This window comes from Volvox carteri (genome assembly GCF_000143455.1).
Source record: "Volvox carteri f. nagariensis unplaced genomic scaffold VOLCAscaffold_34, whole genome shotgun sequence".
In the NCBI taxonomy this organism is placed as follows: Eukaryota; Viridiplantae; Chlorophyta; class Chlorophyceae; order Chlamydomonadales; family Volvocaceae; genus Volvox; species Volvox carteri.
In genome coordinates this window covers 672,374-686,625 of record NW_003307577.1, presented here as the reverse complement: position 1 = coordinate 686,625, position 14,252 = coordinate 672,374, and the positions used below count along the sequence as shown (strand labels likewise).

Below are 14,252 nucleotides of genomic sequence, written 5' to 3'. Positions count from 1 at the left end.
GGGGAGGTCACCAAGCTCAAAAATCCTCACGCAAAAAAAGAGCGCAAAGAGCTCACACCACAAGACGCCAAACAGCCTCCTGAGACTACTACCCTCCTCCGCCTCTCCCTCCCTGGGCTAGTCCAGGGGAGATAGCCCCCGTCGGGGGGGTAACACCGCACAAGTCCGCGCCCTTCCACAGCACTGGGTCTAAATTGAAAAGTACTCAAACGGGAAGACCCTGCGGCAACGCAGGGCGATCAAGCCTCCGGAAACCACAGGGGGGGAGGGTAGCCAGCTCGGCGCCCCCCCAATACCGCTCTACCAAGACGGCTGGTTCCCAAGATCCTATCTCACCTAGACGCCGCAACACGAAAAACCCGGTCTCGTACCCTGAAGAACCTAGTCCTGCACCACGCGCGCACCTTCGAGTACGGCCCCTCCTTCTGGGTGCCCACCTCCCCCTCATCCGCGCCCTCGCTACGGCCACCTGTTTCCACTCACCACTCCTCAACCCTACATCCTCTTGGTGCTACTCTCTGCCTCTTCCCCTCCCCCCCCGGNTCTCCCCGCCCTTTCCCCGGTCTCCCCCCCCTCCCCCGGGTTGGGTTCCCCCCAGGCAAAATAAACCTTCCCTTCCCCCAGTTCCCCTGGGGGGGGACCCCCCCAAGGCCCATTCCCTGATTCCCGCCCCCCTGGCAACCTATTCCCCTCAACCTTCCTTTGGACCTTCCTACCAACCCCAACAACTCAAAAAACCCCTTTCGGGCCTTCACACCTATTCCCCTTATCCCCTAAATTCCAGCTCCCGCCGGGTCCGCTTGACCATTAGGTCGTGATGTCCACCGCCTTCGCGCAGCGCAGGTGCTCCCCCGACGATTGACAGGATCGGGTGGTGGGGTCCCACTCCGTCCCAGCCCCGCCTTGGGACATTAAGCGCGGTGAAAGAGCGCAAGCGCGCCCAGAAGTCCACTACTGCCCGAGCGCGGGCGTATTCCAGGGGGGTTGCTGCTGCTGTTGCTGCTGCTGCTGCTGCTGCTGTTGCTGCTGCTGTTGCTGCTGCTGTTGCCGTCCCCGGTCCCGCGATGGGCCCCTGCGTTTGATCCTCGAGTACCGGCGCGTTCAGCGGCGGCCCCTCGTGCGGTCTCACTCCGTTGGCCAGGTGAAAGAAGTCCGTTATCCGCCGCTGTTGGGGCCCTTGCGCCTGGATCTGTTGCGCTTGCTCTGGCTGTTCTGTCGCGGGGTTAGCCGCCCTTTCCAGTCGCCTTCCGGCTGCTCGCAGACAACACCTGCCTACCTCCATGGCAGACAGGGCTGCCAGGGCGATCACATCCCAGGGGGCCTGCTCGCAGCCGGTCGGGGCTTGGACCAGCCACAGCTGCTTCCGGGTGATGCCGCCTGTCGCTGCCTCCTGGGAGGGCTGTATGTGTCGATCAATCTGCTCCCGGACAGCTTGTATGTATGTATGTATGTATGTACCCACCTATTATGTATGTTTGCGTGTGAGTCAGGAGGCGAAATCGCTTGTATATGTCAGTGTAGCGTCTTTTTTAGTAGTGTCCTGAATGTTCAACCTGGCATCGCTCGTCTGCGTGTGTGTTAGGGCTATACTGTGTCCTTGACGGAGAGGCGGTGGATGGAGAGATGTTTGTGAAGGGGTGTGGCGAATGGTGGCGAGTGAGTTTTGGGACAGCGGGGGGGAGAGGAGCGCGCTGGGTGGTTGCAGTACTGGGGCACGGATTACGTGGTGCCGAGGGAAGGCGCTCTGTGCGCTTGTTGCGCTCAACAGCTTATTGGGGTGCTTGATCTCCTTTTTGCCAGCAGGCTCGTGCATGTGTGTGTATGTATGTGGATGTGTGGATGTGTGTGTATGTGTGTGTCTCTGGCGCTCCCTATGTGAGTGCGCGAGAAGGTATGTGGAGATCTTCCATGACTTCAGAGTAAGAGTACGTATTATACGCATGTATGATGTTGTTACAGGTTGGTATAGCTTCGCCAGCGGCCCCCTTTCCCGAGGTAGTGCCCTGCTCTCCCCTGCGGGAGGGGCACCCTAATCCATTCACCCCATCCGACTTCAGAATGTATTCGTTGGGTTCAGCAACTCACCACCAGCATCCACGGCGAATATACGGCGCCTCAACTTGGTTCCTGGTCAGCTCGCAAATTGCTATAATCACGTCCTACGCCGTCCACAAGATGGGGGGCGACCTCCCATATTTACACAAAGCTAGATTCAGTCCGTCAAGGTCTGAACTGCAGCAGACTTGCCGGCTATCTAGCCCGGTGCTCTACCAACTTGAGCTACGGCGGTATGGCCGCAGTGACACCCGAGCGCGCGGTACGTGTTCATGTGCGCGCGTAGCGAACAATGGATATCCCCGTTGATATATGCGTGTGTGTGTGTCTGTACCTGTGTGTTTTGCTTTTTATTCTAAGTGTGTGTGTGTGTACGCATGTATGTACGCATGTATATGTATGTCTATATGTATGTCTATATGCATGTATGTGTGTACGTATGTATGTGTATGTCAGCTGAGCTAAGGGAAGGCAGATGAAGATATGATTCTTCTCTGTGTGTGAATACACACGTATGTGTGTAATGTGTGCTTGCATTCATGTATGTATGTATGTGTGTGATCGGATTTGTGCGCGTCGCAGCGCGCCCGCCTAATGGACCACTTCTCGCTTACTGACCACATGCGGTCAGTAAGGTCGTAGCTGACAGATGCGCTCTCCTTCAACGGGGGGGAGGGGGGTTGCCGCTCCGTCGTTTACCTGCCTTGCCGCTAGTGCTACTTCCGCTCTGCTGCTACTGCCGCATGTTGCGTATGAATCCTGTCTTCCTTCGGTTTTTCCGTTTTATGTGCGCACATTAATGTACGTCGCACGTGGTGCTTTTCCAGGTGTGCCGTGTGACGCGAGGTTCCCGAGGTTCCATTTTTGTGTTTTGGATTCTGTTCGGATTCTGTTTGGATTCTGCTCGGCAGTGTATCCGTGGAGGGCAAGGGGAAGGGACAGGACGGGCAGAGGGGGCGATGGGAGGGCTGTGGAGGGATGCAGTGGCGGGGGGTGGAGAGAGGGGGGGTGGAGAGGAGGAAAGGAGAGAGGAGAAAGCGAAGGAGAGGCGCAGGCGGTGTAGCTACGGTGCCAAGGGGGGTATTTGTATCCCTCCCTCCCGCCCTCCCACCCGCACAGCGGCACCATTCCTCTCTCCGTCCTCCTCCCGCCCCGTTCCTCATGTCCTGTCCCGCACCCCGCGCTTCTCCCCTCCACTTCCCTGCTGCGGCTCTCCCCCCGCCAATTTGGACTCCCGACAACGGTTGGCAGCTTCGGACGTCCGAGTAGTAGACGTCAGCTATTTCCTTTCACTTGGCTTCACTTGTTTGGCTGCGTCCAGACATTTCCCCTGTCCAGGGTGCTATGAGGGAGCGGGGGACCCTGGGGCTGTCTGGTTTTCCCGCAAGGCACAGAAGATGAGGGGGTGGGAAAGGAAGAGAAGAAGGAGAGGGAGAGAGAGAGAGCTGTTTTACACACGTATGGCTCAATCCATGTGTCAGCCCGGCGTTTTCCCCTGGTTCAGCAGCCGGGTCGGTGGCGGCGGCGGTGGCGGTGGCGGCGGCGGTGGCGGCGGTGACAGTTATATTCATCACACGGGCTTTTGTGAGACCTGGATCCGTTTATTAAATTATTGTGGACGCCGCGGTACCGGTTCGGTAATTTCGTGCACTGGTTGCCTTGGGATTTTCCTACTCCCTGCCACCATCAACAGCCGCTGTATGTGATGTATGTGTGTGTATGTGTGTGTATGTATGTGTGTGCGTGTGTGTTGAGGGGGCTGCAATGGTATAGGCCGCATGACCGGTAGGGCCGTTGGTAGATGGCAATGGCTGGCGGGTACAACCACCAAGGCAACTAGCTACCGACCGACCAAGAAGTACGAGACAAGCTTGAGAAGCTTGAGAAGGTGGGCGCGATGTGATATTCCTGCTTGCCAGGAGGAGGGCTGCCCGTGCTGGTGACGGGGTTCGGGTTGTATAGGCCATTTAGTAGGTGGCCACCACACATACACCGGGATGAGGGGGGCCGGTTTCCTTGGGGGCGCATGGCGCGTGGTGGAAGGCGCAGTTGCAATCGCAATTTCTTCGGAGTTTCAAGCGGTTGAATGGGCGAGGAGAGCTGGAAGGGGGCTGCGGTGAGAGTGTGGGTTTTGTAGTGATGGCTGGTGTTCGTGTGGTGGAGGGGTGGCGGTGGCGGTGAGAAGTGTGGGATGCAAGGAAAGGAGAGCAAATGAAAGGGTGTGTCGCTGCCTGGTGCTGCCTGCAGCCTGACATCGTCCTCCTCCCCAGCCCCTCCTTTCCCTCGCGTGTTTCTGCGTCTCGTGCTTTTTCCCTTCTTCCGCTTTTCCTCCCCCTTTCACAGTGTGTCCACAGCCGGGGGTGTGTCGGGTAAGAAAGCTGCTTAACACTGTACCTGTGTGTGTGTGTGTGTGTGTGTGTGTGTGTGTGTGTGTGTGTGTGTCTGTGCTTGTTGTTGGTTTTGCTTGTGAAGTCGTGTGAACAGACGCGTTTCTCGTCTCTCGTGCACTGTGTATGATGTGTGAAACAGGGGGGTGTATCTGCGCCCGTGGCAGCTACCCTGCGAAACCCTGCCTTCCCCGATATTTCGGGGCACCCTCATCCAGTCACCCTAGTCAAGAATCTGCCGGGTCGACAGCGGCCCAAATCCATTCCTGGTCGGCTCGCAGGTTAACTTTATCCCAGATCACCACCGTCCATCAACTAGGGGCGCAATGCCTTCCACCATCGGAAGGACTTTTGACCCTAGTGGGTATCGATCCCGGGATCTCCCGGGGGCAATGGTCGCGCCTTACCAGTAGTGCCAAACCTAGTGCCAAACCTGTGCATGCACATCCTCGTTATTATGCCTCATTCCGTACTCACATGTCCCCAGTACGGTAGCTATTTGACATTGGCATTCGTGGTGTGGACAATTTATAGAAGCATATTTGCTTACTCCGCGTTCTGTGTGGATGCTTCATACGTAACCTATTTTCGTGCGTATCTATGTATTGATAATGTCGCAGCGGCCAACGCGGTCAAGGCAGCTAACCATCCAACCAACAGACACAGCCAAATTGTGAATCACACCGATTGCGGGCTTGCCATGAGTATGCTATGTTGTCGAGGTGCTATGTTGTCATATGGCGGTTACCACAGAAAATAACTATAGCTGCTATGTCTCGCACGTCTGGTCTGGCAAAACCACTTCCATATCGGGGTTCCGCCTGTGTCACCTTATTTCTACCTATCTTGTCGTCATCCATCATCAGAGGACTGTCAGAATGTTGTTTTCGACCGCTTGCGACGGATTGCGACGGAAATTAGCTCCGATCCTGTAGTGCCTTACACAGGCCCATGTATCCATAGGCATCTCATGTGTCCTAACGGGCGGAGGCGTTCGTAAATTCATAGCAAATCGAAAAAAGCGAGTTTGCGACGAACTTATGACCATGAACGATCCTATGTTTGGGAGAGATGTTGCGAGGAGTTGATTCTTACCAATGGAGAATCCAGTCGACACGGTCGGAGGCCCTATGTCCGGCGGGTGCGATTAGACGAGGCACAGGTCCATCGCAGGTTATGCGAAGTAATACAGTATAATTATTAATTGAAATAAAGCATTGCGTGCTTAACTCTCCAGAGCAGCTTCTTCAGAAGCGGCTACACCGCCCGTGTCCATGGTTCTTGCCGCAACGGGTTTCTCAAGGGCTTGCATTGCCAAAAGAGAGGTAAATGCTTACACTCTCATAAAAGTTGACACTTCTGCAACAGGCACTTGGGTTGGGTGTTCTCTTGATGACCCGTTATTTCCGTGTTATGTTAGGTTCTTAGCTTAGGGTGGGCAATTCGCATAGCTCTAGGGTACGGCACCGAAGTTCTTAGTGTTTCCATTAGAGAAATAAAATACGGGTGCGCATTGATAAGCTTTGCGGGCAAGGAAGCTCACAAGACAGATTTTAACTGTAAGGAGAAGCTTACAGGGGACTCTTATGCATTCGTACTTGTTAGTGCATGGAAAGTGCCTACGGAAGAAACTTGTTTCTCAAACTGTACTAAACAGACGTTTGGTGTGGGATCTATGCTTCAATTTAGAAGCTTATGCTTAGAACCTCATGCCCGGGCACCTCATTTCCCGGGAACCTAGCCGAAACTACGCTGTGTAGCTGAATAGCCAACCGCTAGCGTCGTTGATGATTTACGTATAAGCGTTATACTCGATCACATGCTACGCATAACGGAGACCTTAGTTTCCGCGCGAGGACGCCTCCTTCGACCCTGATTCATGCAGCTACCCATCGCCGTGCTAGCACCGCCGTTGCAGGGACCGCAGAGGCTTTGACTTTCCTGCCCGAACACATCCAAAAGGATCGCTCCTTTCTCATGGGCGTGGGGGGCCCACACGCCCCGTTCACTCCGATGCGTTCGTCAACCCAAGGAGCTTTCTCGCTAGGCAGCAGCACCGGTCCGCCGACCCAGATGGTAAACGGCACACCGGCCTCCAACACCTTCGGCCGCCATAGCGGCTCTCAGCCTGGCCCTCATCCCCCCACGCACCGAATCTCCGCGCCCGGCTCCAGGGCCAGCGATTTCCGCATCCCCGCCGGAGCAGCTCCTCCATCACCTTATGTCCAGCTGCCGGCCTATCAGCCTTCCAACAGCAGTAGCAGCGGCGTCGGCAGCGGTGGCGTCGGCAGCAGCGGGCTACAACCCTATCCCTCGCAGCAGCCGCCCCCTGTTCCTGTCTTCCCGCTCCCCAGCGGCGGCCCGATCCATCATCAACCCAACGCCGGGTCTGCCGCTAGCAGCGGCGGCAGCGGCGGCGGCGGCGGCGGCGGCGGTGGGGCCCCGGTGCTCCAGAAGCTTCCCTCGGTGGATAAGACGGCGGCGGCTAACCGGCCCTCCTCCGCCTTTGTCGGCCTTACCAGCAGCTACAGGTAAAGGCAACGTGCGAGAAGATCCGCCAAAGACGTGTCTGGTCCTTAGAGACGTGGAAGTGCACACAGCAAGCTCGTTCGTACTCGCACCGGGTTTGACTCCGGGCCTCCGGGTGTCTGTCGGGTGTCGTGTACGACCATCCGCGTCAGCCAGCCAGCCAGCCAGCCGTATATCAGCCGTATCAGCAGCCGAGAGCCGTCTTCCTTAGCTTCCTTAGCGGCAGTTGAGTTGAGATTGTTTGCATTTCCTGATCCTCACCGTCATCGACATGTGTTGGTTGTCCCCGGCAGTTCACTTCTGAAGTTCTTGCATGTGATATCCCCCCTTTCCCCCCGCTCCCCTCGTCTTCCTCCTCCTCCTCCTCCTCCTCCTCCCCACCACCGCCACCACCACCACCACCGCCACCACCACCGCCACCACCACCACCGCCACCACCACCACCGCCACCACCACCACCGCCACCACCACCACCGCCACCACCACCACCGCCACCACCACCACCACCACCGCCACCACCACCACCGCCATTACAGGGTTCAGGTGGATGACAAGATCCGCAACGTGCGACCAGAAAGTGAGTGCCTCGTATGTCTGTTTGTGTGTCTTTGTGTGGGTGTGTGTGTTTTGGTAACTTAGCTGCGAGGTAAAGTGACAAGGGTAACGTTGGGATGGCAACGGAAATCAGTACGGCAGTTGACAACCAACCGAGGGGCGGAATGCACAACTCCCACACAGCTGGTCATCGTTGCAAGTCTCTACAAATGCCTGTGTGTACGGCAGGCGTAAACATGCCGTCGCCGTACAAGTGAGCACTTTATCAAGTAAGCAACTCGATGTACGACAAACTTTTCTTGAGACCTGGTACACCCGCTCACTCACCCACCCGCCCATCTCCCCCTCCCCTTTCCCTTTCCGCCTTGTCACTCTGATCCGTACTATCGTACAGCTCCCCAGGAGGTACGACAGCACCTGACCCACGTGCAAGCCCTTGCCTTCGCCAAGGAGCCCGAGCTGTTGGCCGACAACATCATGACGCTGAAGAGGGAACGTAACGCCCTCGTGGTTGACAAGCAGCTGCTGCTGGTTAACAAGAGGCGGCTGGAGGGGGTGCTGGGGAAGTTGTTGGGCGTGGGGGGGGTTGCGGGTTTGGGTGGGGGGCTGGCGGGGGACCTCTGGGGGGACGTGGAGGGCGGTGGGGCGCGTCCCGGCACACCCGGGGGGGTTACGGGGCGGCGAGCTGGCGGCGGGGGAGCCGGAGAAGGGATTCCTATGAAGGCTAAGATGATGAAGGTGGGTGGGAAGGAGGGTGGGAGGGAAGGGGTCGTAGAGGGGTCGTATTTTGTTCGGTGAACTGCGGTTGGATTGTGCGTGTGTGCGTGTGCGTGTGGGCCCGTGGTGCTTTGTATCTCTCAGTACGACATGGTCCAGTCAGGCCCTATGACCCCTCTCCTCCCCTCCCCCCGGGTAGCAGGTGGGGGCCTGCGGGGGGCCGGGGGTTATCAGTGCTCGCGTATTGGGCCGACAGGAGACACACACGTGTTCCCACTTGTTCTTCCTGCCAACCCCCTCCCTAACCCCCCACCCCCGGAGGGGAACCCGCGGGCCGCCGCGGAAGTCGTAAGATAAGAACCCTCCGACACTTTCCACCTTCGTATACCAGCTGCATCTGCACTCATCTCCCCCCTTTTGCTGGCACTCATCTCCCCCCCTGCCCTCCCCCCCCCACATACACATACACACACACTGTACTGCGCCTGCTAAGGTCCTGGATGACAGTCGCGCTCTGGACCAGAAGCTATCCGCCAGCGGGGCCCCCGGGGGCGGGGGGGCACTGACGGTGGCGGAGGCGGAGGCCAAACTGAACGAGCTTCAAGACAGGATCACCAAAGTGACGGTGGGTGGTTGGAGGTGGTTGGGGGGGTGGTTGGGGATATGAAAAGGGGGGATGGTGGACTAGGGGGCTGGGGAGGGAAGAGGGCGCGGGTGCGTGCCCGGGCGGTTGAGGGCCGTGTAGCTATTCGGGTGGTGGAGTGAAGGGGGCGGCGGAGGAGGTGGAAGAGCGGAGCACCCCCCGGGTGGCGAGAGGGGGGAGGAATAGACGCCCTTCGCCACCAGGGCGCCTCCGCGTATTTCTACTGCCTCTGGCACCGCTCTCCCAACCAACGTCTTCTTGGAAAGTCCAGCAATTTCACGTATGTTAAATAAATTTTCACTTGGAAAACTCTACCCACGTTGCTGCTGTTGACTACTCGGAGCTCGTCCCGGTGAAGTGCCCCGTTTTCCTGTTTGCGGTACGAAACCCCTTGCTCCGTTTCTTTCTTCTCCTCGCAGCTCAGACCTGAGGTAAACATCACGTGTTTACAAAGACACGTCCGTCCTCTCCCCCCCCCCCCGCCCGCCCTCTTCCCCGCTATGGCTGCTATTGGCCGCAGACCGAGCGGGATCATCTTGTCAGTCGGTTAGAGGGGGAGCTGTCGTACCGTCGTACACAGGCGGCGGCGGTTACTTCTGCGCTTCAGAAGCAGCTCAGTGAGGCGCAGGAGGAGAACAGCAGGTGGGGGCTGGGGGGGGGGGAAGTGGGGGTGCGGGTTTCAAGATTGCAATGGCGGGTGCGCGATACATGTCCTGGAGCATATACGCACATACATATCGATGTATCAATGAACGCACAAACGCCTGCATTCTCTTAACCTACTCGAGCCGCAATACAAACCGCCCGACGAGCAACTAACCCCGCCCTTCTAATCACCCTACCCCCCCTAACCAACGAAAGCTCGAAAACACGCTAAAACCCAAGTCTCCCCCCTCTCCCTCCCCTTCACATGGCGGCACTACCCCCCCCCCCGCCCGCCCTGGCGACCAGGCTGCACCAGAAGGTGGAGGAGCTGCAGGGCCATTTGGAGTTCCAGGTATGTAGGTCCTGGTATGTATGTAGGTATGTATGTAGGTACGGTCTGTACGGTAGGTAGGTCGGTACGGTCGGTACGGTCGGTACGGTAGGAAGGAACTGGGGAGGAGGGAGGGCGCTGAGGGTCCTCACGGATATTGGTGGGGATGGGGAGGACCTTTGGGATGTAACCCAGATCGAAAATCGAAAAGCCCCTCATTGCCCTCCCCCCCTCCCCTGCCTCCCGCCCCCCCGGTGGCGATTAGGTGGGCGAGTTGGGCTCCAAGGTCGCCTCCCTGACCCAGGCGCTCGCGGAGGCCAACCAGAAGATGAACGGCGATGCGGGTAGGCGCCCGGGTGTGCGTGGCTGCGGGGCGGGTGTATGTACGGCGTGTACGAGTACATGGGCGGGTGATGGCAGGTGCACCGGGACTCAGCCAAAAAGCGACTTGAACGAAAGGGGGTGCCGTCACGCTTCTGTTCCTTTGTGTGCGCCGTTCGTTTTGCTTCAGAAACCCGTAGCTGTGTCAGCTGGCGAACGTTTCCAGTTCGGGGTAAGTTCGTGTGTGGCGGAGGTGTGGGGTCAGTAAGTAGACCTTTTCCAGAAGCTTCACCTCCCCCTTTTTGGCCCCTGGTCCCTCCCCGCCGCCGCTGGCGGCAGCTGCCGCACTGGCGGATCTGCGGAAGCAGCTGACAGCGGCGGAGGCGGCGGCACAGCAGCAGGCGGCCAGGGTGGCGGAACTGGAACACATTGTCGTACAACGCGAAAACACTATCTCGGAGCTGGCGGCGGAGCGGGCCGCTGCCGCCAGGGCGGCGGAGGAGGCGGCGGCGCAGGCGGTGGCGCAAGCGGCGGCACGCGCCGCAGCGGAAGCGGCAACCAAAGCGGCTGCGGAGATGCGGGAGGTTTTTGCGGAGGAGGCAGTAGCGGCGGCAGCAACGGTGGCGGCGATGGCGGGGGAGGAGGCAGCGTTGGGGAAGGCGGCAGCGGACACAGAGGCGAAGGCTGTAGCAGAGGCTAGAGCGCTGGCGGAGGCGGAGGCCCGGGCACGGGCGGATGAGGAGGCTGCAGCGGCAGTCGCCGCCGCGGCGGCCGCGGCGGCGCTGGCGGCGGCGCTGGCGGAGACCTCAGCGACTGAGGCGGAGATTACGACAGCGGCGGTAGCGGCGAAGGAGGCTGAGGAGCAGGCCCTGGAAGCTGCCGTACTGGCACATGCCCGGGAGGCAGCGACAGAGGAGGCGCAGGCGGCGGCGATGAATATTGCCGTTGCGGTGGCGACTGGGGAGGCTGTGGTACAGGTGCGTGCGTACGGCAATTATCGGCTTCATGTTGTGTATCATGGTGCATCGCAGTGCTTTTCGGTACCCTCGACCTTCGGCGTCAAATCGCACCTGGTCGCCCGAGACCAGAGACCAGAGGCCAGGTCTCTGGCCGCGTCGTGCATCATCTTGAGAGGATTGGCGTGGCGCTGCGATATCATATCATTTTTTAAGTTTTGGTTCCAATCCTCTCTCTCTCTCTCTCTCCCCCCACACACACATATACAACCTTTCTTCTCTCTTTTGTGTTGATGCGGGAACAACGGAACGGGGGAGCTGCGGGTGCACTGCTCCTATGGGTCTGTCTACCTGTCTGTCTGAGTCTGTCTGTTTGTCTGAGTCTGTCTGTCTGTCCGTCTGTCTGTCTGAGTCTGTCTGTCTGTCTGAGTCTGTCTGTGTGTCCATCCATGAACCCGCTGATGGCTTTCCATGAAGTGTAGCAAACTTTGAGTTCAAGCGAGGTCGGCAGTAATCCCAATACCGTATTTGAAGTCCGAATTGAATCCGAACCCGCAGCATGATAATAATGAGGACGCAAGCCCCCCCTCAGGGCCCCCCTCAGGCCCCGGCCACCCGAACGGATCCCCCAGGATGAAACCCTCTTCCTCTCCCCCCAACCCCACGCCTCCCAGTTTGTTGAGGAGTTGGCTGCTCTGAGGCGAGCTGAGGCCGAGGCGGCACGAGCAGCTGAGCTGGCGGCGGCCGCGGCAAGGGTGGCAGCGGCGGAAGCGGCAGCGGCGGAAGCGGAAGCCAGGGCAGCGGCGGCGGAGGCAAGGGCGGCGGCGTCTGCCGCGGCCGCGACCGCCGGAGCGGATGGCAAGGTAGCGGAGGCGGAAGCTAAAGCTGTGGAAGCCGAGGCAAAGGCGGCCGCGGCCGAGGCTCGCGCGATGGCGGCGGAGGCGGAGGCGAAGGCAGCGGCAGCGGAGGCGACGGCAGCGGAGGCGAAGCTGCGGGAGGCTGTGTCGGCGGCGGAGGCGGCGGCGGCTCAGGAGATTAAGGCAAAGGAGGCGCAGGTAGGGGCGCTGTCGTGCAGGCTAACTACACTTTGATGGTGATTTTGGGTTAGGAAGGTCCAGGCACCTGCCGACAGTTGCGGTATGATCGGCCGGAGCGCGTAGCTACTAGGTAGGTAGGTAGGTAGGTGTTTTGGCTGTCTTGTTCTCTGTGCGTGTGGAGGTTAGGTGGGTTAGGGCAGCTGGGCTGGGGAGGAGTGACGTGGTGTGGTTGTGGGTGCGGGTGCGGGTGCGGGTGATCCACTACCTCCACCTCCACCTCCACCTCCACCTCCACCTCCACCTCCACCTCCACCTCCACCTCCACCTCCACCTCCACCTCCACCTCCACCTCCACCTCCACCTCCACAACCCGTCAGTTTCCGACATCGGGCACATTCCGCCCTCAACCTCACCCCGCCTTCCGCAAGCTCACCTCCTCCCCCTGCCGCATCCCCGCACTGCGTTAGATGGAGAAGCTGAAAGCGACGTTGGAGGCTGCGCTGACGGCAGCCAACACGGACAAGGCCTTGATGCGGGGTAAGGTGGCGGAGGTAGAGGCGGCGCTGGAGTCCAGAAGCGCCCGAGTGCGTGAGCTTGAGCAGCAGGTGGGTCGGGGTGGAGGGGGGTGTATAGAGAAGTGCAGGTGGGAGTGGGGCGTGTGTATATGCATGTGGGTGGTGTGTGGGTGGTGTATATGTATGTATGTGTGTGTGTTTTGCTGCCGCCATTTCATCACAGATACACACACACGCGCGCGCGCGTATGATCATGATCGTGATCAACCCCTTGGTCTCCTCGAAGGGGAAAACATCATATGATATTCCCTACTAAAGGGGAACTAGCGGGGAAGGTGGGGTTCCCTCCCCTAAAGGGGATGACGATGACGATGGCGATGACGTCCCTTGTCATCATTAAAATAAAGAACAAGAAGGGGACAACCCCTTAGGTAAGGTGAGGTAAGGGCTCTGGTCTTCTTCTTTCCCTTTCTTTCCCCTTTCGGGAATATCATTCCCTAAAGGGTGGTCCCCTTAGGGTTTCCAAAGTCTTCTTTCAGGCAGTGGATATCTTCCGCTCCCTCGCGCGTCCACCACCGCTCCCCTCCCCCGGGCCCTCCCCTCCCTTTGCCGCTTTGGACTCGTACGGCAATTTGGTTGTTAACGTAACTGTTGTACATCAACATCATATGATGAGTCCTCCATGCGATATTCATATTCCGATATTTACCCCAAAATCGAATTCTCCCTCCCCCTCCCGCTCTTTCCCTCCCAAGGTTATGGGCTTGGAACGCGAGTGTGCGGATCTGAAGGCCCTCATGTCGAAGCGCAAGGGGCTCTGCTGATGGATGCAGGAGGGTGGTGCGGGATGGGAGGGGGGCGAGGGGCCGCCGCGAGGCGACTGAGGCTTCATGAGAGCGTGCATCTGCGGCCGCTGCATCTGCTGTCATTTGTTGATGATATTGAATAAAACTGCACGTCTTATTTTTTCCTTTTCCACTCCGCCACCACCAACATTATCAATATATATATAAGGAAGGACATCTGCGATGAGATATATGGTGGTAGTAGTGGTGCCATGGCCGACAGATAAGAGACAGATTGACATGGTAGTGGTAGCGATAGTGAGGACGGACAGGAAACGAGTACTGCTGGTTTGTTTGTAGCCATGGAAGGGCTGCAGGTTGCTGGAGTGGAGTGAGAGAGGTGTTGCGAGGTTTGCGATGTATGATGTTTAAACATTCGTGTGGATGACGGGGATGCGTTTTTCTCTGTGTGTGAGAATCGACGCAGGGTGCTTTCGGAACACATTGTTTTGTTTGTGGGACGTCAACAAGTACATGCGAACGTGCGCGTGCATTCTAATTAAACCCTAGCGTCAAGAAGAGTGGGGGAAAGAGAAAGGGAGTGTGAGTCACCGGCGAGATACGTGCGGGCTGGGGGAGAAGTGGAAATTGCTTATGTGTTAAGTAATAAGCGTGCTTGAATGATTCGTATACGATGTGCACGTGCGCTTGTATTTATGTTTTAATGATCTTCGGAGCCGCGATGAGGGAAAGCCCGCGATGGTGGCACACGAGTA

The 14,252-nt window shown here is 58.3% G+C and overlaps 1 protein-coding gene across 1 annotated transcript; it reads left to right on the top strand.

The window, feature by feature from the left end:
• Window positions 1-3,833: 3,833 nt before the first annotated feature.
• VOLCADRAFT_93903 (uncharacterized protein) lies at window positions 3,834-13,515 on the top strand (the record flags this gene model as incomplete). The annotated part of the gene is made up of 15 exons (XM_002953163.1): window positions 3,834-3,943; window positions 6,617-6,973; window positions 7,508-7,548; window positions 7,921-8,264; window positions 8,443-8,445; window positions 8,565-8,591; window positions 8,737-8,868; window positions 9,306-9,317; window positions 9,407-9,528; window positions 9,838-9,883; window positions 10,128-10,206; window positions 10,523-11,160; window positions 11,814-12,194; window positions 12,644-12,781; window positions 13,447-13,515. The coding sequence occupies 15 exons, from the start codon at window positions 3,834-3,836 to the stop codon at window positions 13,513-13,515; spliced, it is 2,499 nt and encodes an 832-aa protein (XP_002953209.1).
• Between the last annotated feature and the right edge of the window lie 737 nt (window positions 13,516-14,252).